At 37.6% G+C, this 26,429-nt stretch overlaps 1 protein-coding gene across 1 annotated transcript; it reads right to left on the bottom strand.

Moving 5' to 3' along the window:
- Positions 1 to 550: 550 nt before the first annotated feature.
- LOC120084507 (putative anthocyanidin reductase) lies at positions 551 to 25,672 on the bottom strand. Its single transcript, XM_039040304.1, has 5 exons — positions 25,424 to 25,672; positions 25,160 to 25,326; positions 17,184 to 17,396; positions 1,911 to 2,296; positions 551 to 849 (listed from the first exon to the last, which is right to left on the bottom strand). Exons 1-5 carry the CDS (start codon positions 25,542 to 25,544, stop codon positions 711 to 713), a joined length of 1,026 nt encoding a protein of 341 aa, XP_038896232.1. The 5' UTR covers positions 25,545 to 25,672; the 3' UTR covers positions 551 to 710.
- Positions 25,673 to 26,429: the final 757 nt, after the last annotated feature.

Raw genomic sequence — 26,429 nt, 5'->3', positions numbered from 1 at the left:
ATGTAGGCAATATTTTGCCGAACCACGTATATCATCGTGTAGATCTCTTCCTCTTCTTTCTCATTACAAGATTGCATGTTCTTCTTCTTCATTCTCTCGGCAATCACTCGAAATAATTAGAGAGAAAAAGGGTTAGCAAAAGTTTTTTGCAAAACGATAGAGAGAACGTGAGAGAGAAAGAAATTAATTGTTCTGAAAATTTTCCATAAAAAACAGAAAGCATTTTTCTTCCATCAGAAGATAGCGGATCATTCTACATGTTGCACATCAGCTGGAAGATCGTGGAGCAAGTAAGACCAAGTTTTCTACTTACCAATTTAATTTGGGGAAAAACAACTTGGTGAATCACGATTTAGATCAGCAAAAAGGGCCAACATTTCATCATTTGGGCTTTTATAATTTAGAATATCAAGTGTGCAGGCCCAATAGCTATAAATTCAAATCATAAAGGTCTTTTGATTATTTTTCTCCAATATAATGTATGCATGTTTTAATACTCTATTATTCACAAGATGTTGATCTCTTTCATATTTTCTTCGAGAAAATTAATTATTTGAAACAGAATAAATTATTTGATAAGAGTTGTGATAGGTCGACTATCAAAATTTGGGATATAATAATACATTTTCAACATTGGATGCATCCAATAAAATCATTAAAAACAAAATAGTTCTCTAACAATTATTATAAAGCAATCACATTGTAGACAATTAATCTAAAAATTGCTTCTTGCAGCAATGGAAAGCTTCCTCAAGTATCATATCAACATCATATTTATATTTGAAACCTTTCTCAATCAGCTTATTGGGGTTCATTCTGATGTTCCTATTGGCCACCTCATCACATTCCCTGCAAAAACCATATTTCATTCAGTACAAACATATCCATCATCATTTTCATTAACAATTGTTCAAGCAAATAAAAAGGTTAAATCAATTGGATAACAATTTGGTTTTTTATTTTTAGTTTTTAAAAATTAAACCTATAAAAATATTCATTTCATCTCTAAACTTCTTTGTTTATTATCTACTTGTTACTCATGTTTTCAAAAACCAGGTATAAATTTTGAAAACTAAAAAAAAAAAAAATAGTTTCCAAAATTCGTTTTTGTTTCTGAAATTTAATTAAGAATTCAACTTTTTTATTTAAGAAAATATGGAAAGGAAAAATAAGTTCAATTTTCAAAAACCAAAAAGTTACCAAGAGTAACCTCAACTTTTTGTTTTTGGTTTTTGAAAATTAAATCTATTTTTTCTAAATTTCTTGTTTAGAAAGATACAAAAGATCCGAGGGATCAATAGATGCACTGAAATATCAACTAGGTTGACACATTTTTAGAACCCCTCATATACCTCATTCTTAGAAATTTCCTCTAAATTTCTTATAATAGTTTTTTATTTTTCTAAAGTAAAAATGTTGTATTCTAAGACAAAATCTAAAAACGAAAACTAAGACAAAATCTAAAAACGAAAACTTACTCTTTCTAGTTTTCAAAACTTAGCCTAGTTTTTTAAAATAATGGAAATTTAGAAGTGGAAGGGATGTTTATAAGCTTGATTTTCAAAAATTAAAAATAAAAAGCTAAGGTCTCGTTTGATAATCATTTTGTTTTTTGTTTTTTATTTTTGAAAATTAAGCCTATTTCTTATCTATTTCATACAATGATTTGCATTTTTCTCAAGTACAATGATTGAGTTCTTAGCCAAATCCAAAAACAAAAACAAATTTTTTAAAAGCTAATTTTTTTAGTATTCAAGTTTTGGGTTGGTTTTTTAAACCATTGATAAAAAGTAATAACAAAATAAGAAATTTAGAGGCGAAAATAGTGTCTATAAACTTAATTTTCAAAACAAAAAACAAAAAAGTTACCAAGTAAGACCTAAATAATTAACAAACGGAACTTTAATTACCCGTGTTTTTGTTGCAATTGAGGATGGTGAAGACGGTAGCAATTGGCAATATCTGAAGAAGACAAGAAAGAAGTTGCACACAGGAATCTGCCATGGATTGAAGATTGTTCCATACAGAAAATGTGTGCATCACAAACATCATCAATGTGGACTAGTGGGACTTTACCATCCAACTCTTCCAGATATCTGAGGAGTTTGAAGGGTTCACTTTCATCGATAAACTGAGAGAATGTGATAATGGTGGTTAAGGCTGGAGAAGGCCGATGAGGAGACTCGCCGGAGATTAGGCCACACACCAACGTAACCACTTCCAACCCCTCCGATTCCTTGCTCTCACCAAATTTAAGCAACTCTTTCTCTGTTAACGTCTTTGAATCTACGTATGCCTGTAAACATAAATGTTAAATAGTTTAGTATGTGAACTTTCAATAATTTTTGTTTTGTCTTTAACACAGTCTTTAAATTTTAAAAATTTTCTAATTGAAGTTAATAGGTTAGAGTTATGAAGTCCGTAACATTCTAAGTTCCGTATAAATTGAGTTTAATTATCTTAAATTATTGGACTTTAATTTCCTTTAGTTTTTAGATTTTTTAGCCAACTTAAAGCAATTGATAGAGATAATTAATTTTATACGGTTTTAAATTGATTTAAATGTTTGAAATGATTTAATTTGTATCAAATTGATGGATTTATTTGGTAGATTTTATGCCTTTAATTTTGGTTTTTGGAGCTTAAATATTAAAATAATTTGAGAAGTTAATTGATTTATTAATTTAGTAGAATATTTGGAGATTTTGGAGATATTGTGATAAAATATTTGATTTATCTTTTTAAAATTTGAAAAAAAAATGAAAGAATTTGGATATTTGAAATTAAAGGAGAGTGAAGAGGAAGAAAATCAGAGAAAAAAAAATAATAGTTTGGTTTTTCAGCGACAGCTTCAACAAAATTGTCAATTGTCGGAGTTTGAACCGTTGGATCGCTGAAATTTAATCAGTTTGTTCGGACATATAGGTGAATGGTTGAATCGTTGTTTTGAGTTCTAGTTTGTCCATAATCGCTACTTAATAGAATCTATAGAACTAGAAACCCCCCTTCTTTCCCACTCTCACAAACCCTCCTCATGCAAGACCCTCACTACCAATTGCTAGCCTAAACAATTTGCACCGTTCGACAACAATGCCTGCCACCTGTTTATGGTTGCCATTGTCACCGCCGCTAGTGCCATTGTCACTTAAATTGATATTTTGTGTAAGTTGTTTAGTGTTTTATGAGTTTTCTTGGAAGATCTTGGATACCCATCAAATTTTGGTTTAAGTTTTGGCTTATCCATATTGTTTGATGTTGAAATTGGGTTTTACATCTCAAAGTGATTTTCGACGTTATTAAAATTGTGCGGCGTCCTTTTTATGTAAGGTTTGGGGTCATTGTTGAGAATTTTCGGATACCCACTAAGTTTCGGCTCAAATATATATTTTTTTTAATTGAGATTTTTGGAGGTTGGATTAGAAGGTCTAAAGTTGTTGTTCATTAGAGTTAAAGGTTGATTTTTGTGATATAATTGTTGGATCGTGTTGATTTTGAAGCTTCGAGGTGATTTTGGATCAAACTACGTGTTGGGTAAGTTGTTTGAAGACATTCGAGTTAAGTTGTGATTGGAATTGTGCTCTAAATGTTGGATTCAATTCCGGGGTATGTTTTTTGATTTATTCATGATTCAAGATTTTACAAAGTTAAAGTCTAGCTATTTGAATTTAATTCCAGTAAGTGGTTTACTACTTGTTCGCCCTCGAACTAGACACCCTAACTAAGTTAATTTTAAAATTGTGTATATATGTGAAAGTATGATATTATTGTGATGAAATGATTTACTATGGTTGTGAAACCCGGATTTCCATTTTTCCTACTTAAGCAGGTGGTTAAGGAAATTAACTAAGTGAAAGTTAAAATCTATGTTGAAGATAAGGAAATTTCTAGAAGTTGAATAGATTTTCCTTGAGTAGTTTTGAGTTAAGCTTTAATTGATGAAAAATTGGCTAAGTGTTGGACTAGACATTGCTATGTGTTGGTCATAAGATCTTGGAGAGATTACTTGGGCAAAGGGAAAAGTTGAAGTAGGGTCAAGAGTGACGCATGCCTTAGAGGTTAGACCAACGCATATACTTGTTGGATGCGTTGGATGCGTTGGATGATGGATGTGTTGGATGTGTTGGATGTGTTGGATGCGTTGGATGATGGATACGTTGCATGCGTTGGATGCGTTGGATGTGTTGGATGCATTGGATGCGTTGGATGATGGATGCATTGGAAGGGTGGTATGCATCCATACGGCTGAAGAAAGAAAGTTGAGAGTGATGCGTTGGAAGGTTGGGATGGCACGAGGGTCGGCTGTGCAGAAGGCATACAGACGCAAGGGTAGGCNGGATGGCACGAGGGTCGGCTGTGCAGAAGGCATACAGACGCAAGGGTAGGCGAGGACGTAGGCAAGGCATGCGCTGGAGGGTGGCATGCATTGATGCGAACGCCCATACGTTGAGCAGGCTCAGTTAAATGCCCAACCATGCATCGAGCAGGCTCGGCCAAACTGCCCAGCCATGTGTCGAAGTGCCTCGTCCAAACACCCAGCCATGCGTCAAGCAGGCCAAGCGCTGTCAAGCTGCCGTGCCAAACGATGCGTTGATGGAAGCATCCATGCGTCGAAGCGCCCTGCTGAGTGGCCATGCATCAAACACCCTTGCCATGCGTCGAAGCGCCCTGCTGAGTGGCCATGCATCAAACACCCTTGCCATTCATCGAACGTCTTGCCATGCACCCATGCGGCCGAGCAAGCCTACGAGCGATGGCTAGCGCCTATGCAGTACGCCATGCGTTGAGCGATGGCCAGTGCCTATGCAGCACCCCCATGCGTTGAGCGGCTAGCGCCTATGCCAAGCGCCATGCGCCCATGCCAGTAAGCCTTGTGGTAATACCTAGTGAGCCATGCGTTGAGGATAAGTGGCCATCCTATGCGTTGGTGATGGCTGGCTCTTGCGATGGCTAAGTTGGGTTTCTATGCGTTGAGTAGTGGACTATGCATTAAACGTCCAAGAGTTGGACGCATATAAAGGATGAGATCACCTAAAAAAGTCATCAAACCATGTGTTTTCTTGGGAGGAAGCCTTAAGCCTTAAGCATTTTAGGTGGTTGCATCAGAGGACATGCAATTTGAAGCTCATGCGTTGGCTACATAGGAGAAAGACACTTAGATTTTGTTGATAAAAAAGATGTGTTCGTAGTATGAGGGAGAAACACTTGGACATGCAGCCAAGTAGAAGATGTCGAATTTAGAGAAGGTTTGAACGCCTATAAATCGGACCAAAGACTTCATTTTTAGATCGCAATTTAAAAAGACAGTAAAAAGAGTGGGAAAGTTTAGTAAACCTTGCATTGAGAGCAAAATCCATACGGTGATCATAGAGCTTCAAAGAGGACGTATTGGACAGTGAAGTCCTGAAAACAGCATCAAATTAGAACGAGGAGTTCTCCCAATTTACCCATTTGTTTGGAGTGATTCTAAAGCCATATAAAAGCTATGAGAGTCTAGTTTTTAGGTGGAGCTTCCGAAAAAGAATCTCCAAGGAATCGGGCTGAAGAATGAGGAAAAGATAAAAGGGTCGTGCTGTTAGGTAAGCTGGGCCAGTCTTGATATTTTGATGATTCCGGTCAAACCACGAGAAGTTATGAGTTAAGCTTTTAGGGTAAGATTTCTAAGACATTTTAGAGAATATTTGTAGAAGAAAGTATCTCTAGATAAAGTATATAACTATAAGTAATCTGAGCTTTAATTTGAATCTAGATTTTAGGGTTCAAAAGGGAGCCCGAGGTGACAAAGAAACTTCTAGAGAGAAAGGTTCCTAAACGATCAAGGTGAGTGACTAAAATATTTAAAATATTCTAAGAAACCATGTGCTAAAGAAAGATATTTCAGATAAAGACATATTTTCTAAGTTTTATTAAAGAAAGTCATTGTATGACTAGTTTTACTTGAAACTTGATACCGAAGGACATTTGAGAAGGTATCTGAGTAGCTCGATACTGAAGGACACAGTTGAGAAGGTATCTGAGCAAAAGTATCCAAGTGTGGGGTAGTTCTTTTGATAAAATTCAGTTTTCTGGTAACTCACTGGGCATTATAGCTCATGCTTTCCAAATGTTTTTCTTTTTCTTCCCAGGTAGCGGAAAGGTGAGGAGTTCCAGGGTGCTACTAAGGACAAGGTCTGCCACGTGCCACAATTACACTTACGGAGGGTTTTACAGTTGTTCTTGTAAACTTTGTTATTAAGTTTTGGAGTTATATAAATGTTACATTGTTGTAATAAAATGGGCCTACTTAATTAGTTGATTGTTGAATTTGTTTATTGGTATCATAGTTATTTCCGCAAGAGTTATTAGGCAGTAAGTGTCAACGAAAGGGTTGATAACAGCCGCAGTCACACCCTTTCCCAGGCTCAAAGGGTACTCTGGGGCGGGGTGTGACAACTTGGTATCAGAGCATAAGTTTCTGGGACAATTGAAGGATTAATTTATACCAGCTTAGTATCAAAGTATAAGTTCTGGGAAAGTTGAAGGGTTATTGATACTAGTTGATATTAAGGCATAAAGTTCTAGAAAACTTGAGGGTTGAGTTTAGTAAAACCAAAGGGATGTGTGGTAGAGTAAGGGTTTAAAGAGAAACCTAGAAATCAGTCAAGGTAAATTATAATCTCTAAGCTGGTTGATCTTCATGAATGATCGAATTTTGGGCTTGTTAATCTTCTTGGGTGATCGACCTTTGGGTTTGTTGATCTCCTTGGGTGATCGGCCTTTGGGCTTGTTGATCTTCTTGGATGATCGGCCTTCGGGCTTGTTGATCTTCTTGGATGATCGGCCTTCGGGCTTGTTGATCTTCTTGGATGATCGGCCTTTAGGCTTATTGATCTTCTTGGATGATTGCCATTTGGGCATATTGATCTTCATGCTTGGATAATTGACTTTCGGGCTTGATGATTTTCTTGGACAATCAGTTTTTGGGCTTGTTGATCTTCTTGGACGATCGGCCTTTGGGCTTGTTGATCTTCTTGGAGGATTAGTGTCCACACGAGGCTTCCGAAGAAACTTGTTTCGTGGAGTTAAACTCGAGTTGGTGTTGATGTTGATGTTGAGGTTGATTTGATGTGATGTGATTCGATCTCTAGTACTTTATCCTCTGAAACTCTCTCTGTTGGGTGGATGTGTTTGACTTGAAGAAGAAAAGCACAGAACATTGTTGAAGTAGAAGTCTTAGAAGAGTGTTTGTGTCTTCAAGGGTCTTCTGTCTTCTAGGAGTGCAACTTCAGGGGTCTTAGGAGTCTTCTGCTTGTTGATGAATTCTCTTTTAGCTCTCTAAATGTAGAATGATTGTATCTTCAAAGGACTTCAGTCTTCAAAATGCTTGTATCTTCAAAGGACTTCAGTCTTCAAGCATGGTCAAAATGCTTGTATCTTCAAATGACTTCAGTCTTCAGAATGCTTGCATCTTCAAAGGACTTCGGTCTTCAAAATGATTGTATCTTCGAAGGACTTCAGTCTTTAGGCGTGGTCAATTTCAGGAGTCAAGGAGTCTTCTAATTGTAGAGAATTCTCTATAATCTTTCTGGAGTATAGAATTGCTGACCCCTCCAATTGAGGAGAGCTTCTCTATCTATAGATTTCACAGGTAGGCTTGGCTTGGTTGATTCATGGGTCTGGCCTTTGGGCCCAAGTAGTTGAACTTGGGCTTGGTTGGTCCATGGGTCTGGCCTTTTGGCCTAATTAATCGAATTTAGGCCTGATTTGACATTTGGGTCAAATTCAGCCTATTTTTTGGCATAGTTGGACTTTGACCCAAATAATAATATCAAATTTGGCCAAATTAATCTTATCTGATTCAACGGTCATGATAAAACGATGTTGCGTCATCGAAATTTGTCTTCAACTTCAATTCAGAACATATGTCAACTTCTAATTGAGCCCAAATTTAATGATTTAGAATTTTGTCATTAATTTAGTAAATGGCGTGGCAACTTGTGATTCGTCCAATGTCACACCCCGCCCCAAACTATCCTCTCAGCATAAGAAAAGGCGTGACTGCAGCAGTTATCAACCCTTTTGTTGGCACTTACTGCCTAATAACTCTTGCGGAAATAACTCTGATACCAATGTATAAACTCAACTACCAACTGATTAAGTCAAGGAAGCAAACAACAACTGATTAAGTAGGCCCATTTTATTACAACGACATAACGTTTATACAACTCCAAGATTTAAATACAAAGTTTACAACAACAACTGTAAAACCCTTCGGAAGTGTAACTGTGGCATGTGGCAGACCTTGACCTTAGCAGCACCCTAGAACTCCTCACCTATTGCTACCTGGGAAGAAAAATATGAAATAATAGAATGAGCTTTACAAAGCTCAGTGAGTGGTAAGTAATTTCTAGAGTCTATTTCAACTCATAAATAATAAGATATGAGGTTACATTCAAACCTCCGCCTCGAATGAGTCTGGTCTCAACTCTAGCTACGTGCACGGTAGATAGCTAAACTGATAACTAACTAGAATGAGCTTACTGTCTATCTACACATACGGTAGATAGTAAATACAATGCTTACACTTTATGTTTCCTTTGTCTCCTATGTGCACATAGCTCCCCGCTCATGGGCTCAAAAGCTAAGCCCGTCGGCCCTCTGACTATCCCATACAAGGATCCTCCCACGTGATAAGGAACTAGACTTCTCGTGTCCCTTGACCATCCTGTAAGGTTTTGCTTACGGGCTCAGGCACTAGGTCTATTGACCCTCTGACCATCTCAATCACATAATCTAATTCTCATGCTAGATACTCATTCATAACCTAAGCATATACAATTTACACTAAAAGATATGCTTTAAGACTTAAAGGAAAGTACCACTCACCTTGATCGTTTAGGAACTTTTCTCTCTAGAAGTTCTTTGGTTTTCTCGAGCTCCTCTTTTGAACCCTAAATTCCAGATTCAACTTAAAGCTCAAACTACTCATAGTTCTATGCTTTATCTCGAGCTACTTCCTTATAATAATATGCTCTAAAATATCTCAGGAAACTTACCGCAAAATCTTAACTCATAATTCCTCGTGAATTGGCCGAAAATATAAAAAAATCAAGACTGGCCCAGCTTACCCGACAGCTTGACCCCTCGACCTTTTCCTCCTTGTCACAGCCCGATTCCTTGGAGCTTCTTCTCCGGCAGCCCCACCATGAAAACTAGACTCTTTTAGATTTCAGATGGATTTGGAATCACATCAAAAGCATGAGTATTCTGGGAGAACTTCTCTTCCCAAGTTGATGCTACTTTCTAACCTTTCTGTCTGACAGCATCTCCCTTCTTGGAATCTCTAGACCAACGCATGGTCTTACAATCAACACATAGTCTCCTCCTAATACACTCTTCTTTATGTCCTTTGAAGAGAACTGAGTTCTCATCTTAAGTCCTTAGCCCTATTTATAGGCGTCTAAAGGCTCTCCAAGGTCGACACCTCCTTCTCCAAGTGTTTCTTCCTTACACTACGAACACAACTTTTGACCAATGCAATCTAAGTGTCATTCTCCCACATTGCCAACATATGAGACCAATTTTTGCGTGTCTCCTCATGCCTCCACCTCAAATCCTTAAGGCTAAAGATTTCTTCTCAACAAGTCACATGTTAGGATGACGTCTTCCATGTGAGCTCAACCTTCTTATGCGTTCATTCCCTTCAATATACGTCCACTAGGGTGATTCTCAATGCATACAACTAGCTTCGAATGTTAACACATAGTGTACTTAAGAACGCATAGTAGGTCCTCAATACATAGCAACCCTTAGTTTCTCTTAATTTCCAACATAGCACCATCGAAACCCTTAACCATCACAAGAGCCAACACCATGCGTCCAACCTAGTCTATCGCATGGCCTATGTCTAACACATCCCTCGTGCAAGCCATCACCAACCTCCAATGCATCGTAAGGTCGCACGGCTCCAAGCATTAGCTTAGCATCAACGCATGGCTCACATGGGTTGCATTGCATGGGCGCTTGGCCAGCAGCTTGGCATCGACGCATCACTTAGCATGGCAACTTGGCATCGATGCATGGGCTCGCTCGGGAGCTCGAGACATAGGCGCTGGCATCAACGCATGGGCTCGTGGAGTTAAACTTAAGTTGGTGACAATGTTGAGGTTGATTTGATACGATGTGATTCAATCTCTAGTACTTTATCCTCTGATTCTCTTTCGGTTGCGTGGATGTGCTTGACTTGAAGAAGAAAAGCACCGAATGTTCTTGAAGTAGAAGTCTTCGAAGAGTATTTTTGTCTTCAAGGGTCTTCTGTCTTCTAGGAGTGTAGCTTCAGGAGTCTTGGGAGTCTTCTTCTTATTGATGAATTCTCCCTAGGCTCTTTGAATGCAGAATTGCTTGTATCTTCAAAGGACTTCAGTCTTCAAACATGGTCAAAATGCTGGTATCATCAAATGACTTCAGTCCTCAGAATGCTTGCATCTTCAAAGGATTTTAGTCTTCAGATGACTTCAGTCTTCAGGCCTGGTTAGCTTCAAGAGTCAAGGAGTCCTTTGATTGTAGAGAATTCTCTATAATCTTTCTGGAGTATAAAATTGTTGACCCCTCCAAATAAGGAGAGTTTCTCTATTTATAGAGTTCACAGATGGGCTTGGGCCAGTTGATCCATAGGTCTGGCCTTTGAGCCCAATTAGTTGGATTTGGGCTTGGTTGGTCCATGGGTCCGGGCTTTGGGCTCAATTAATCGATTTATGCCTATTTGATATTTTGGTCAAATTCAGCCTATTTTTGGGCTTAGTTGGACTTTGACCCAAATAATAATATCAAATTAGGCTAAATTAATCTTATCTGATTCAACGGTCATGACAAAACCACGTTGCATCATTGAAATTTATCTTCAACTTCAATTTAGGACATATGTCACTCCTAATTGAGCCCAAATTTAATTATTTGGAATTTCGTTATTAATTTAGTAAATGACGTGGCAACTTGTGATTCGTCCAAAATTTCTCATTCAACAAATGTACCCTTTCCAGATTTATGCACATATATGGGGGGATGAATCTCGAAAAATATAATGTTGGAATCAAAATCCAAATATATTTGTTCTTGAATTTGCCTCAATTGATGTGTCAATCAAACTATGAATTCAGTACATAAGTTTAACTTGAATTTGAGATAAAATTTGGAATATCGCCAAATTTACGAAAAATTTTGAGCTTTATCCCAATTTAATTTGATTTGGATTTAAGATAAAATTTGGGATATGCCCAAATTTTAATAAAAGATCATTTGAAATTTTTTTTTCTTATCCGCAATTTATTTTGATTGAAGATAAAAACTCAATAGATACTTGAATTTGGAATATGGTCAAATTTTAATTTGGGATGAATTTTAGATCTTTCCCACAACTAATATAAAATTTGGAAGATGCCCAAATTTTAATTTGAGATTTTATCCTAAAAAATTTGGCTTGAGGATAAAAGTTTGGTGATATAATGATTTAGATTTGGGATAAAATTTGGAATATGCCCTTAATTTGAGATTCTATTTACAATTTAATCTCAATGTTAAACAATTTGATTTCGAATAAAATTTGGAACATGGCCAAATTTTAATTTGTGATTTTCCACAATTTAAATTTGATTGAATAAAATTTAGAATATGTCCAAATCTTAATTAAACATAAATTTAATGACAAAATCTAATAAAATCAAATTAGATTGGGAATTTGTTTAATTTAATTTTTTTAATTTGAAATTAGGATAGAACCTTAAACTCCTTCATTATCTTCATTCTATTTTTTTTTTCTTCACTTTCCTTTCTCTCTTTTTTCTTTTCTTCTTCCAATGTTTTCTTTATTATTTTTTTTTACTCTTTTTTTATTTCTTTTTTTTCACTTTTTTTTCTTTTTTTTTTTTTTTTTTTCTTTTTCTTTCTTTTTTTTTTTTTTTTTTCGTTTTTTTTATTTTTCTTTTTTTTTCTTCCAAGCGAAGCCGCATTTGAATTTTGGAGATGAAGCGAAACCGCACTTGAATTTTAGAGATGAAGCGAAGTCGTACTTGAATNGACTTGTGGAGATAAGCAAAGTCGCGCCTTTACTTGTGATGTTAAAGCGAAGCCACGCCTTGACTTGTGAAGGTGAAGGAAATCGTACCTTGACTTGTGAAGGTGAAGTGAAGCCGCGCCTTGACTTGTGAAGGTGAAGCAAAGTCGCACCTTGAGTTGTAAAGGTGAAGCGAAGCCGCACTTTGACTTGTGAAGGTGAAGCGAAGTCGTAGCTTACTATGGAGATAAAGCGAGCCACGCCATACTATGGTGATGAAGGGAGCCACGCCAAACTATGGAGATGAAGTGAGCCAGACAAAAAAAAATGCAGTAATATACCAAATATTATTATATGGTATCAAACTTCTAATCCAACTTTAGACCGTGCCTCCCCTTCCATCCACTCGCTTGTGTATCTGTCAAGCGCCGTCACTCAATACCAAGCCAAGTTGTGTTCTGTGAAGCTCTACTGCACCAATGCCGCCATCTACATCTATTTCAGATCCACGAAGCTCACTGGTCCTCGAAATCGCGTAGATCTAAAAATTGTTTAGATTTGGGACCATTTGTGTAGCAACCATCCATGTAGTGACTGTCCGTTCAGGTCTCTATTCTGCCCATCCGTGCAGATTTTCAATCTGCTCCGTTTCTGTTCGAGGTCTGATTTCTGTTCGTGTCGTCTCCAAGTCGAGCTAACCAAAGTTTAAAATTAGTCGAGCTGACCGAGTGCCATCAAGCTGAGCCGAACTACCTACGAGCCAAGCCTTAGTTTGAGCTATATTTTCCTTGGGTGCCATTTGTCATGTGCATTTTTTTTTTTTTTTTGCCTCTAATGGAAAAAATCGATGTATTTCATCCTATCAGCACTGTGTTGGATGCCACCAACTACGTCACGTGGGCATAACAAATGAGGAGTTTTCTGATTAGATGCAAGTTGTGACGGATTGTTACTGAAGATGCCACTCAACCCATCTAAAGTGTAATTGAAGATGATAACAAGTTTATTTGAAACATTGGAGGATTTGGATAGCAAAAATCACCAGATAATCACCTAGTTAGGTGAAAATTCCACTCCGATCATTCATACCTAATTTGATACATTCAACACAACTAGAGAATTGTGGGATTTTTTATTTACATGGTTTCAAACATTGTTCTCGCTCACTATTATTAGTTGCACTCTACCCTCATCAGCACCAATCAGGAGGACAAACAATTTGTGAATGAGTATCTAGCTATTATTCAACCTATTTGGACCTAGTTAGATTAGGCCAAAATTAGCCCAGATCATCTGTGACCCATTAAGGTTCTTATGGGGCTTCAGCTAAAATATGAATCTGTCCAGGCTATCCTATTACATCGTAATCCTCTACCATCTCTCGATGCAACAATCTAGGAAATACTCTTTGAAGAAAAAAAGCTTGGGTTAGTCTCCTCTCTATCATCAGACGTTTCTCTTGCAACCACTCATTTGCACTATTTCACTGAGTTTACTAATTGTCCTACCGTTGAATGTAGATATTTCCACAAACGTGGTCACATCTTGGACAGTTGTCTGACCAGACTGCTTCACCTCCCCCCTTCTTCCGGATATATTACTAAGTTAAGAAATCCTACCAACTCTGACATTCCATTTTTTGTTGCTGCTACAACATCTGCTGATATGACGTCTTCCACCCCTTCGAGCCTTCAGATCAGTGATCTCCATGATTTGCTCAAATAGGTATTATCTACTAATGCACCTGCATTTGCTGTCACACCAAGTACATCTTGACTCCTTAATTCGGTTTGTTGCAATCATATGACCTCTAACATTGCTCTATTATCTACCTCCACCCCTGTCAAATTACTTCCTTTCGTTCATTATGCTAACGGTAACCACAAAAACATTTCTAGAATTAGTACTATTAATACACCAACTCTAACCCTTTCTGATACTTATGTGACCTCGGACTTACTATTTTCTTTTCCCTAATGGTTGTCAGGTTTGGGATCTATGGATGGGTTAGATAGTTGGTATGGGTCGTAAGGTGAGAAGATTATTTGAGGTCACAATCTTTCAGCTACTAGTCCTCTTACCTCATTCTGCCGCTGTCACTGATACTAGTACATTTCAGTGGCACTTATGCCCTGGTCATGCATCTTCTGACAAGATTCGTAATTTTATTTCTGTTGGTACTTTGAGTAATATTTCGCGATTAAATTCTATTATTTGTTTACATTGCAAACTTGCAAAGCAACCTACTCTGTCTTTTTCTACTTCTAACTCACTATGGATACTCCATTCGGTCTGGTTCATCCTGATATATGGGGCTTTGTAACTACTCCCGTTTGAAAATCAACCTGTTCGATAATTTGTGTTATTTATTGATGACTACTCTCGTTTTACCTGGATTTACTTTCTGAAACATTGTTCTTCCTTATCCCAAGTCTATATCGAGTTTGCAAAAATGGTATGCACTCAGTTTTTACACACTATCAAAACTCTTCGCACCGATAATGCAATGGAATATAAGGATGCCCATAGGTTACTCTTGTCCAATGTTCATGTCCTTATACTTCCCAAAAAATGGTCGAACTGAGCGAAAACATCGTCATATCCTAGATTTTGTCCGTGCTCAACTTCTCTCTACGTCTTGCCCTGAAAAGTTTTGGGGTGAGGCTGCACTTATGTCTGTTTATGTCATCAATCACTTGCGCTCCACGATTGTTCACAATCTATCTCCTTCTGAAAGTTGTATGGTACCTCTCCCTCTTATTCTCATCTTAAAGTCTTTGGGTGTGCGTGTTTTGTCCTTCTTCATCCTCATGAACATACCAAAATCGAAACAGAGCTCGCTTATGTTGTTTTATTGGTTATTGGACAGAGCATAAAGGGTTTCGCTATTGGATCCTATTTCTAAAAGGCTTCGCATCTCTCGTCATGTCACATTTTGGGAACATTGTATATTCTCTAGTATATCTTCGTTTTATGCTTCCCTCACTAGCCCTTACCCCTTCTTTACTGATCCCTTAACCGATCTCTTCCCTGTCGGTGAATTTTTGCCTGACTCTTCCCTCCTAGCCGTTCCTGAGCTTGATTCATCTTCTTCCATCAAAGCACTCCTGGATCTGCCTTCTACCCCAATGCAAAATCAGAATCTGAACTTGTTCGTTGATCCACTCGGGTAAGAGAAACTTTTCATTATCTCAGACATTATCACTATTTTTTCACTGCCATATCTTTAGTTGAACCTTCCTCTTATCAGGAAATCTGCACTAACCCTCTTTGGCAGCAAGTGATGCATAAGGAACTTCAGGCTTTGGAGAAAACACACACCTGGGATGTTGTTGATTTACCTCTTGGCAAGAAGCCTATCGGGTGTAAGTGGATTTATAAGATCAAGACTCGTTCCGATGGGTCCATTGAGCGGTATATGGCTCGCCTGGTAGCCAAAGGGTATTCTCTAAAGTATGGTATCGATTATGAGGAAACCTTTGCTCCCGCTGCCCAAATGACTTCTGTTCCAAGCTTGTTAGCCATAGTCACTGCCAAACAGTAGCCCTTTCTTCAAATGGATGTTAAGAATACTTTCCTGAATGGCACTGTATCTAAAGAAGTTTATATGAAGTGACCGCCTAGTATTGCTTCGCCATCTCAGAAAGTCTGTCTTCTTCGTCGTGCTTTATATGGACTCAAACAAGCACCCTGTGCCTAGTTTGCAACCTTCAATGCCACTGTCACCCAACTTAGATGTGTCTCTAGTACTCATGACTCAGCTCTCTTTACTTGCAAGACTCTGCATGGCGTATTTCTTCTGCTATTGTATGTGGATGACATGAATATCCTTGGTGATAGTTCGCATATTATAGCAGATTTATAATGTTATTTAGGAGAACACTTTGAGATGAAAGATTTAGGCTTTCTCAGTTATTTCCTTGATCTTCAGGTCTCATCGTTTTCTGAAGGGTATTATTTATCTGAGGTGAAATATGTGTTTGACCTTTCAATGTCTTCTGGTACCACTGATGTCGTTATTGCACCAACACCATTAGACTCCAATGTCTGCCTAACCTCTTTTGATGGCATTCCTCTTGAGGATCCCACTCTGTATCGGCAACTTGTTGGAAATCTCATCTATTTAATAGTAACACGTCTAAACATTGCATATGCAGTCCATGTGGTCAGATAGCTCATGTCTGCTCCCTACACTATTCATTTCACTGTTGTTCTTTGTATTTTGCGATATGTTAAGGGCACTATAGGGCATAGGCTTCGCTTCTCAGTCTTCCTTAGTTCTCTCCAGGTATACTGATGCTAACTAGGCTGGTGATCCTACTGATCGATGATCCACCACAAGTTACTGTTTTTATTTAGGTGTTCTCTCATCTCCTAGCGAAGTAAGAAACAAACTGTTGTATCTCGCTCTAATACAGAGTTGGAATATCAGGCACTTGCTGATGCTACTTCTGAAGTCTTGTGGCTTCGCTGTCCTGTAGCTAATATGGGAGCTCCCCAGGCCTCTATTACTATTATGCATTGTGACAATCGTAGTGATATTCAGATTGCTCATAATGACATGTTTCATGAACGAACGAAGTATATCGAGACTGGTTGTCACTTTGTTCGTCATCATCTTCAAAGCTCCACTCTGCATCTTCAAGCCATATCTATGACTGAACAACCAGCTGATATATTCACTAAAGCAATCTCTCTTGCACGCTTTGGTCAGTTATCTTGCAAACTCAAGTTGGTTTCTACTCTACCACCATGAGTTTGAGGGGAGATGTTAATTTGTTATAAGAATTGTTGAGTTTTTATTGTGAGAGTTGTTGGGAGGATATGCCTATTCTTAGATCTTTCTTTGGATATAAATACTCATGTATTTCAGTATTCAAACATACAGGAAGAAATGCAGTATATAGCAAATATTGTTATACTCTTTTGTCTGCTTCCCTTGTTAAATTAAAACTAGAGTGATATATATATATATATATATATATATATATTAAAAAAGAATGATCCATTAATAAATATGATTTTACAATAGAATCAAAATCCTGTCAAATTAAAATGTCTATGTTTAACCAATATATATTTTATAGGGTAAGAAATAAAGAATTGAATATGGAACCATAAAAGATGTAAATGTAAGGGATAATGTTGTTTTTGGTACCTTTAAATGTGAGTTAGAAAAAGGATAGGAAAGATTAAGAGGTGTCCAACAGCTTTCATTAAAGTAGTCCTTAAAACCACTCCCATCTTCTTTCATCGGTGACATTGACACGACAGAGGCCGTGTAGATCAACCGCCTCACTGTTCCCAATTCCACACACAATTTTGCAATCTTCACCTCTGCCGAAACTGATGCTTCTACTTTATCGATGAACTATTTGTATTCATTTTAGGGTAGATTATTAAATAGTAGTAATAATAACAACAACAATAATAATAAGTACATGAGCTCTAAAATTTTTTTAAATTATTCATCACAAGCTTTTAAAAGTTCCGTTTTAACTTTGAAATTTAAAGTTTGTTTCTTCAAAAGCAATTATTGTAGGATTTTTTCGTTAAATTAATTTACAGACGAAAAACTTTGTATGAAAGGAAAATGTGAACCACATTCGTTGCTATCTTATGTTAAATCACTAATTAACCCAATATTTTAAATTAATAGGTGAATGTAAATGTAATATTTTAATAGCACCCTCACTTTCAAATTTAAAATTTGTAGAAGACCCATTAAATATAAATTAACATTAAAATGGAGAGTAAAGGCCACACTATAGTGATTTAAACAAATAAACTTCAATATTGAATTCAAAAGTTTAACTTAAAGTGTTGAAGAACAAGATATAAGTGAATGATTTCTGTATATATATTTCTTGATGAATTAACATAATTGTACAAGTATAAATAACTTGATACAAGATTAAAATTTGCTAACTAAACTCCTAACAAAGCTCAACCTACCTAACAGAAGAAGATTGAATTTAACATCTCCCCTCAAACTCAAAGTGGCAGTCAGTCTCAATGTGTTTTGTCTGTTCATGAAAAATATCATTATGTACTATCTGAATGGTACTATGATTGTCACAGTGAAGAATAGTGGTAGAATTTTGAGGAGCCCCTATGTCAGCCAAGAGCCAGCACAACCATAAGACCTCTAAAGTTGCATCAGCAAGTCCATGATACTCTGATTCAGTGCTGGATCGAGAGACAACCGTTTGTTTGTTACTCCGCTAAGAAATGAAAGAGTCGCCCAAATAAAAACAGTAACCTGTGATAGATCATCTATCCCCAGGATCGCCCGTCCAATCAGCGTTCAGAATCTCCAAACAAAACTAAAGAGGATTTAGAGGGGCATTGAAGTCCATGTCTCAACGTACCTTTAACATTACACAGAATATGAAGAACAACTGTGAAGTGGATAGTGCGGGAAGTGGACATGAACTGGCTGACAATATGAACTGCATAAGTTATGTTTGGACGAGTTACTATTAAATAAATAAGGCTACCAACAAGTTTTATATACAATGTTGGATCCTGAAGAGGAACACCATCAAAGGAGGTCAGACGAACATTGGAATCCAATGGTGTCGATGTTGTTGCAGAATCAGTGATACCTGAATGAGCTAACAGATTGGATGCATACTTGCCTGAGATAGGTAATATCCATCAAAACATGACGAAACCTGAAGACTAAGGAAGTAACTAAGCGATCCTAAATCTTTCATCTCAAAATTTTCTTCTAGATAACGTCGGAGATCTGAAATAGCCCGAGGATCATCACCGGATCATATCATCCACATATAACAGGAGGATGACAATTCCAGGGAAGTTTTCCTAGTAAACGTGGCAGAGTCATGAGTGCTGGAGTAAAATCCAAGCTGGGTAACAGTAGAACTAAAGGTTGCAAACCAAGCACGAAATGCTTATTTGAGCCCATATAATGCACGATGAAGAAGATAGACCTTTTTTGGTGGAGAAGATACACCAGGTGGTGGCTGCATATACACTTCCTTAGATAGTATGACATTGAGGAAAGCATTCTTAACATTCATTTGAAGAAGAGGTCATTGCTTGGCAACTGCTATAGCCAATAGGCTCCGTACAAATGTCATTCATGCAACTGGACTGAAGGTTTCCTCATAGTCAATATCATATTCCTGTGAATATCCTTTGGCCACCAAACGAGCCTTATAGCATTCGACAGATCCATCAGAACGGGTCTTGGTTTTATAGATCCACTTACATCTAATGAGTTTCTTGTCGAACAGGAGATCAACATACTTCCAAGTGTGGGTTTTGTCTAATGCCTAAAGTTCCTCATCCGTAGCTTGCTGCCAAGCAGTGTTAATACAAGCCTCATGATAGGACTGCGGTTCAACTAAGGACATAGTAGAAAGAACAACATAATCTTATAGATACTGTTACAGAAAGAACCGAAGATAAGAAATGAAGTTGCAAGCAGTTGATCGTTGTCGTTTTCTTTCTGTTATGTTTGTTGTAGCTACCAGAGCTTCTTCATGACAGTGAGCGCTTGTATAAAAAGAAAACGAATAAGAGAAGAATGGGAGAACAAGGCATTCATTCTATAAAGAAGTGTAAAAGAAGAAATAGTAAAAAGAGTCCCTCCCGATATGCACAGTGGACATAGGCCTTTGGCTGAACAACTTAAATACTTGTGTTCTTTCTTTCTTTCTCTACGATCGTCTAGCTTTTACTTAAGTATCGTGTACACGATCATTTAATCCTTCTTACATCGTTTACACGATTGCTTAGCTTCGCATTGAATCGTCTATACGATCATTTAGTTCCTCAGCTATCGTTTATATGATCATTTAGTTCCTCACAACTATCATCTACACGATCGTCTAGTGCTTCTTAATATCATTTATATAATTGAATTATTGTCTAGTTCTTTAAAGCTTAATCTATATGATTGAGCTGCATTCAGGTAAACGATTTAAGATTTTTTAAGCTTGAAACATATAGTATTCCCTAAGTCTTGAAATGAATTTGACCATTAATGTTGAGTATTTTGGACTTGAAAATAAGTGAAATATAGTTATCTGGAGCAACAAATACTGTGGAGTTTCTCTTACCCAGCCAGATGATAACGGGCAGAAATGCACATTATCAAATGCTAAGTTCTTAAACAATGTTGGCTTGCATTGATAAAACATGTTAAATTGCGTCCATTAAGCATCAATTTCATAATATTGCGGTCGCATGCGTTCATCGCATTAGAACAGTTGATTTTTTTATTTTTGTGCATAATATACGATGACGCAAGGCGGAAATTGCGATCATAAGAAATCATTGGTCGAGCGCAACATTACTGCAAGGCTTTGTGATGATTGTGTTCGCAAATATTCGTTCGAGAAGGATCGCCGCAACTTGGTCAGCACAACATTGTAGGCGCATCTGGGTGAAAGGCTAATTAATCGCAATGGGACAGAAAGCTGATGACAGTCGAATTCGAATTAAGTTGACAATCGATAACGATCACAAGTACATTCAGCTTTTCGGTGACAATTATTCGACGCATCAGTCAGGAATTAAAGTTGTCCCATCTGTACAATCATTAGAGAGAATCTGCCTTTCACTCTGGATGCTCTATAAATACCAAGGGCATCCTTCAGAAAAGGGATTTAGCAGTTTGAAATTTCATACTTCAGTTCGCTCGTTTTTGTGCATAGTTTTCCTTTCATTTTAAGGCAGAGCAAGAGAAGAGTGGTGATGCCGGAGATCGCTCAAGGTAACTCGAGAGAGAACCTTGAGGCAGAGAAGCAGAGAGTGGGCCGACTTTCGCGAGAGTGAGATTATCTTTTGAGCACAAGTAGAAAACAGTGTAAAAGCCTAGGCAGCAAGAGATTGCTACCAGGACCTTTATTTTATACTTGCATTATTATTTTGTACTTTATCTTTATATTTGTAGAATGGAAGTTCTATTTCTACATCTGTTCACTCTCTTAGCATGCATGAGTAGCTAAACTAGTCGAATGGGTTCAGAAAAACTAAGCTAACATGACCTAGGAAGTTCATTGCTTGCGATTTTCTTGTTTTATGTTGTTCCAAATACCCTTTAGAGCTACTCGAGAGAGAGTCTAAAGAAATAACCTAATGACTCGAGAGAGCTAGGTTAGAATTTGGACTCGAGAGAGCAAGATTAGAACTGCATAAACAAGAGATAGGGACTTAGAGATAAGCTCTGTTTGTCAACCTACATCGCATGCATCCTAAAGATGGGAATGATATTATATGGTCACCTTATTTGTGTGTGTGTGTCATTTCGTCATTGCATAAATAAGAATAGAGGCTTATATGTAGGTCCTATAGACTTAGCGCATATATTGCATGCGTTAGCCTTAGAAGTCGTGGCATTCGCATCGAGAGGTGGTTTACTGTTGTATGCATGTTGCATGATCGCATAGCATGAACGCATCCTAGGAAGTGTTAGCCGAAACTTTTCTCAACCCGTTCACCATATACTCATCACATTTCCCATTTATCAACTCTTTTCAAACTCTGCCGTATTTTTTTATTTTTCATTAATGCAAACAACAATCCCAATACTTTATTTATTTATCCGGTTACTGCAAAGTTTTCATAAAAACAACCAACGCAACCTGTTTTCTCAAGTCCCTGAGTTCGACCCTAGACTTACCAGGAAACTCAGTAGAATTTACACTTGGATTTTGTTGAGGAAACTTGAGTGCACAACGCAATTTCACCATCGCATATCATCCATAATTCACTTCATAAAAATAAAGCATCACCAGACCAATGAACAGATATAGGATCATAAGCAGTATTAGGGATAGATGGTAAGTTTGAAATTGCAGCAGAAGGAAAAGACCGAGACTCAAGCTCTGGTAAGGGTGGAGTGGAAGACTCATGCTCTGGTGTGGGTGGAGTGGGACTCAGATGAAGATTCAAACGGAGGAAATAAATTAGTGGTAGGACTAATGAAGAATGATTGAGTACCAAGGAGGGAAGCATGGAAAGAAGAAATACTAGAAAACATACGATGTTCTCAAAAGGTGACATGGTGAGAGATACGTAACCCATTGGATATCAAATCCCAACACCGAAATCCTTTATGTTCAATTCCGTAACCAAGGAAGCAACACAACTGAGCCCGAGGTTCAAGTTTGGAATGTTCATGGGGATGAAGTAAAACAAAATAGGCACAACCAAAAACTTTGAAAAAAGAATAAGAGGGAGGAATGTTATGCAATCACTCAAAGGGAGACACGTTATGGAGAACAGTAGAGGGAAGGTAGTTGATAACATAAATAGATGTGAGCGCAGCTTCTCCCTAAAACTTTTCAGGACAAGATGCAGAGAGAAGTTGTGCACGAATATGGCGATCCTTTTTTTAGCCCGACCATTTTGTTGAGGAGTATAAGGGCATGAGCATTGGACAAATTACCCTGTTGGGTTAGGAAGGAGAGCAGGTGAGAGTCCTTATACTCTGTGGCATTGTTAGTCTGAATAATTTTAATGGTTTGAGAAAACTGAGTTTGAATCATTTTAGCAAATTCAATGTAAACTTAGGGTAAAGATGAACGATTCTTAAGAAAATATATCCAAGTAAAGCCAGAGTAGTCATCAACGAACAAAACAAAATACCAATAACCATCTATTGTAGGGGTACGAGCAGGACCCCAAATGTTAGAATGAATAAGACCAAACGGTTTATCACATAGAGATGTGGAAGTAAGAAACGACAAAGCAGGCTGTTTTGCCAACCTGCGATGTAAACTATAAAATGAGCGAAATTGAGAGGCATTACTTAGGGTACCAATAGAAATTAGGCTACAAAGTTTGTCAAATGATGCATGACCAAAACGAAGGTGCCACTGATACGTGTCGGTATCTGTAATAGCAGTAGACACAGATAGCAGAGTAGGAGGCTGAAAGGACGTGAGCTCAAATAATCTTCCTATCTTGCGACCTTGCCAACCATCTGACCCGTCCGCGGATCTTGAACCTGAAAACCATGAGAGAAAAAGAGAACAGTTAACCCCAAGTCACACAGTTGTCCAACAGAGACATAGATTAAAGATCAAGTGTGGGACATGATAAGTAGTGGATATACTAATACCCGGTGTACTAACAGTTCCAACATGTGAAATAGGTATGTGGTTACCATCAGTAGAATATAACAGAGGCAGGGATTGGCTAAGCGTGGAGAAAGAAAACAAGGCCATATTAAAGGTCATGTGATTGCAATAAGTTGAATTAAGGAGCCAAGATGTACCTGGTGTGATGGTAAGGGCAAGAGAAGTGGGAGAAAGCACTTGTTTCAACAAGTCCTGAAGATCGTTGATCTGGATAATCAGAGGATTGGGAGGTACCACATCGGAGGCAGTACTAACCGTCAAGACAGATGGAGAACCATACTTAGAAGAATTATTGGATTTATTGGTGTATCCTGGAGGCTGAGGTGGTTTGATAGGACAGTTGTCCAGGATATGACCCCGTCTGTGGCAGTACCTGCACTCAATGGTAGAGCAACTGGAAAACCCGTGACCATGTTATTTCCAATTCTTGTAGAAAATTGACTCAGTTGGAAATCGTGAATGGTTTTGAGAGCAACATCTAGGGAAGGAGAGGAAGCTAACCTAAATCGCCTCCCCTCAAAGAAAATTTCTTGAATCACAGCATCAAGAGATGGTAGAGGATTGCGATTTAACAAGGCAACACGAACAAACTCATACTCAGAGCAAAGCCCCATAAGGACCTTGATAAGTCATAGATGATCTAGACTGATCTTAGCCTGGTTCAATTGGGTTCTAATAGGCTAAAGAATAACGAGATACTCATTCATAGATTGCCCGATCTCCTGACTTTTGCGAACTAAAGTAGTGTGAAGTTGATAGTAGTATGCCAGGCCCACGGTTTGAAATCGTCCGAGTGATTATTTGATGGTTCTTGTTGTCCTAGTCTTCTATTCTGTCCACAAACTTATTATCTTCTTCAGAAGCTCCTTTGACAGGTTTAACGTCATCACCTGTCATAACCTACCACAGTTCACGACCAATCAAGAAGCTCTTTATTTGATATGCCCAAGTAATGTAGTTGGTGCTATTGAAGATAGTACTGATAGGACGAAAAATATCATTTTTCTCCATTTAGAATGAGAGGAAAGGAAAGGAAAATCTACGGGATTAGATAATGGGAAAAAATAATAATATAAAAAATAGGATCGACTCGACTAAAAAAATGAGGGTTGGCTCGACTCACTTCTCGGCTCGATGGCTCGACTTGATTGGGCTCAGCTCGACGACTCAGCTTGATTTTTTTTCTCATGGGTATGCACAGATCCATTCACGGGTTGCGTGCAGGACATGGATTTCTCATGAACAAACGGAGATGCTCATGGGCACGTGTGGATCATCACGGTTCTGGTGATGAATGAATGGCCGGACGGGTCTAGTGCACGGAGTTGTTCTTCACGGGTCACAGAGCCGTTCGCAGGTTTAGTGCGATAGAGGCCAGATTTGGGTTGCCTTCATTGGTGTGACTAACGAATGGACAGATTTGGTTCTTCTTGGTGATGTATGAATGGACGGAGCTGGTGCGACAGATCTGGGTTGGAGGAGTCACCTTCACGAACAGCATGTTCGACGATCGGATAGATCTGGCGCCTTCACGGACGGCATGTTCGACAGTCGAACAGATCTGGGTTGGTTGATGGCAACAAAATAACAGAAGACAAGGAAAAAAAGAAGAAAACCAACTAGCAAGGCTCTGATACCATGTTGAAGAACAAGATCTAAGTGAATTATTTTTTTATGTATATTTCTTGATGAATTAGCACAATTGTACAGGTATAAATAATTTGATACGAGACTAAAATTAGCTAACTAAACTCCGAATAAAGCTCAACCTACCTAATAGAAGAAGACTTAATTTAACATAAAGTGTGGAAATAAATATAATATTATAACATCTTTCTCCTTTTAACCCCGAACACCAAATTTTATTTTCTTTCGTTTATCTGATTTTTGCACTAATTGTAATCTCAAAATCTATTTCTGGTGTGTGTTTAGATTCGTTGACTCAACCAAACAACATATAAATAAATACAAACTTTTTCATAATAAATTTAGATGGGAAGGAAGAAATTAAAGAAACCTGAGATCCATGAGTGCGGAGTAAAGGAGTAGCGACATGGAAAACGATGCGACAGCCTCTGATGGCATCTTCAAACTGATGGGGCTCATAAATGTCGGCCTTAAACAGCAGCAAATTAGTGGTTGCATTTGGGAGGCTCTTTAAAACCCTCACCTTTAATTCATCATCTTAAAAATAACAATCCAACAATTAAATTAATCAAGAATGAACAAGATGCACACAATAATTAATTAATTAAGATTTTGAGTTTGAAGTTTTAGTTACCTAAGTTACGAAGAGTTGCATGGACGATGTGACCCTTTAGAAGAAGTTTTTTTATGAGAAGAGAAGCCACATACCCTGATCCGCCTGTAACGCACACTCTGCACCTACTGGAGTCTCCCATTTTCTTTGCTTTCTTCCTTCTTTTTCTTATCTTTGGTTGATTCTCAAATCCCTCATCCCACTTTATATAATGAGAGAAAAAACTTTATTTGCCAGCATGAACGTAGTTCCATATTGAATGCATATACATCTTAAATAATAGTTCAATAAAATATTATTATATGTTACTTTTATGTTTTAAAAATAATTTTCTTTTCTAATTTGTTTTTTTATGTGGTAGAAATGTGGGCTATTATTCATCTATATATATTTAATCTTGACCACTTCTCTCTTCCGTCTGTGTCGTTTTGTCATTCAAGTTGTCGGACTGCCCTCCAAATTTTGGCGTACCACAAAATAATGAAAGCATCCATTATTTTTGTGGATGTGGATGGAGAGATTTTGAAAGAGGAGTTTTAAGGCTGTGACTTATTTGTAAAAAATCTCACCATGATCATGCATGGATAAGAAGGAGAAAGAACAGCTAAACAGATACTTGTAAAAAATCTATATCAGATATATATCACATATCGATACATCCAGATATTTCTTAGATACGTATCTGACAGGCGATTTGATGTATCTTTTTTTATGTTTACTTTTTTTAAAGAAAATAGACAAACAACTCATTTAATCTTTTTCAATCTAAAACTAAGCAACCTATTTTTTTAAAGCAAGAGAAAAATGTAACTTCAATGTATCAGTATCATCGTTTTTTAGAAATATATATTAAAATAATATATAAAAAATGGCGTATCTTTCAACGTATCCATATCTTAGTTTTTTAGAAATTGATGAATCGTCGTATCCAATTATATCTGTATCGTGTAGCCGTATCGTGTTCGTGCTTCATAGGAGAACAAAGAAGGAAACAAGAGAAATGGCAAGTAAACATTCCTTTTAAACC

This window comes from Benincasa hispida, chromosome 1 (genome assembly GCF_009727055.1).
Source record: "Benincasa hispida cultivar B227 chromosome 1, ASM972705v1, whole genome shotgun sequence".
NCBI classification, from domain to species: Eukaryota; Viridiplantae; Streptophyta; class Magnoliopsida; order Cucurbitales; family Cucurbitaceae; genus Benincasa; species Benincasa hispida.
This window is presented reverse-complemented; position numbering and strand designations above follow the sequence as displayed.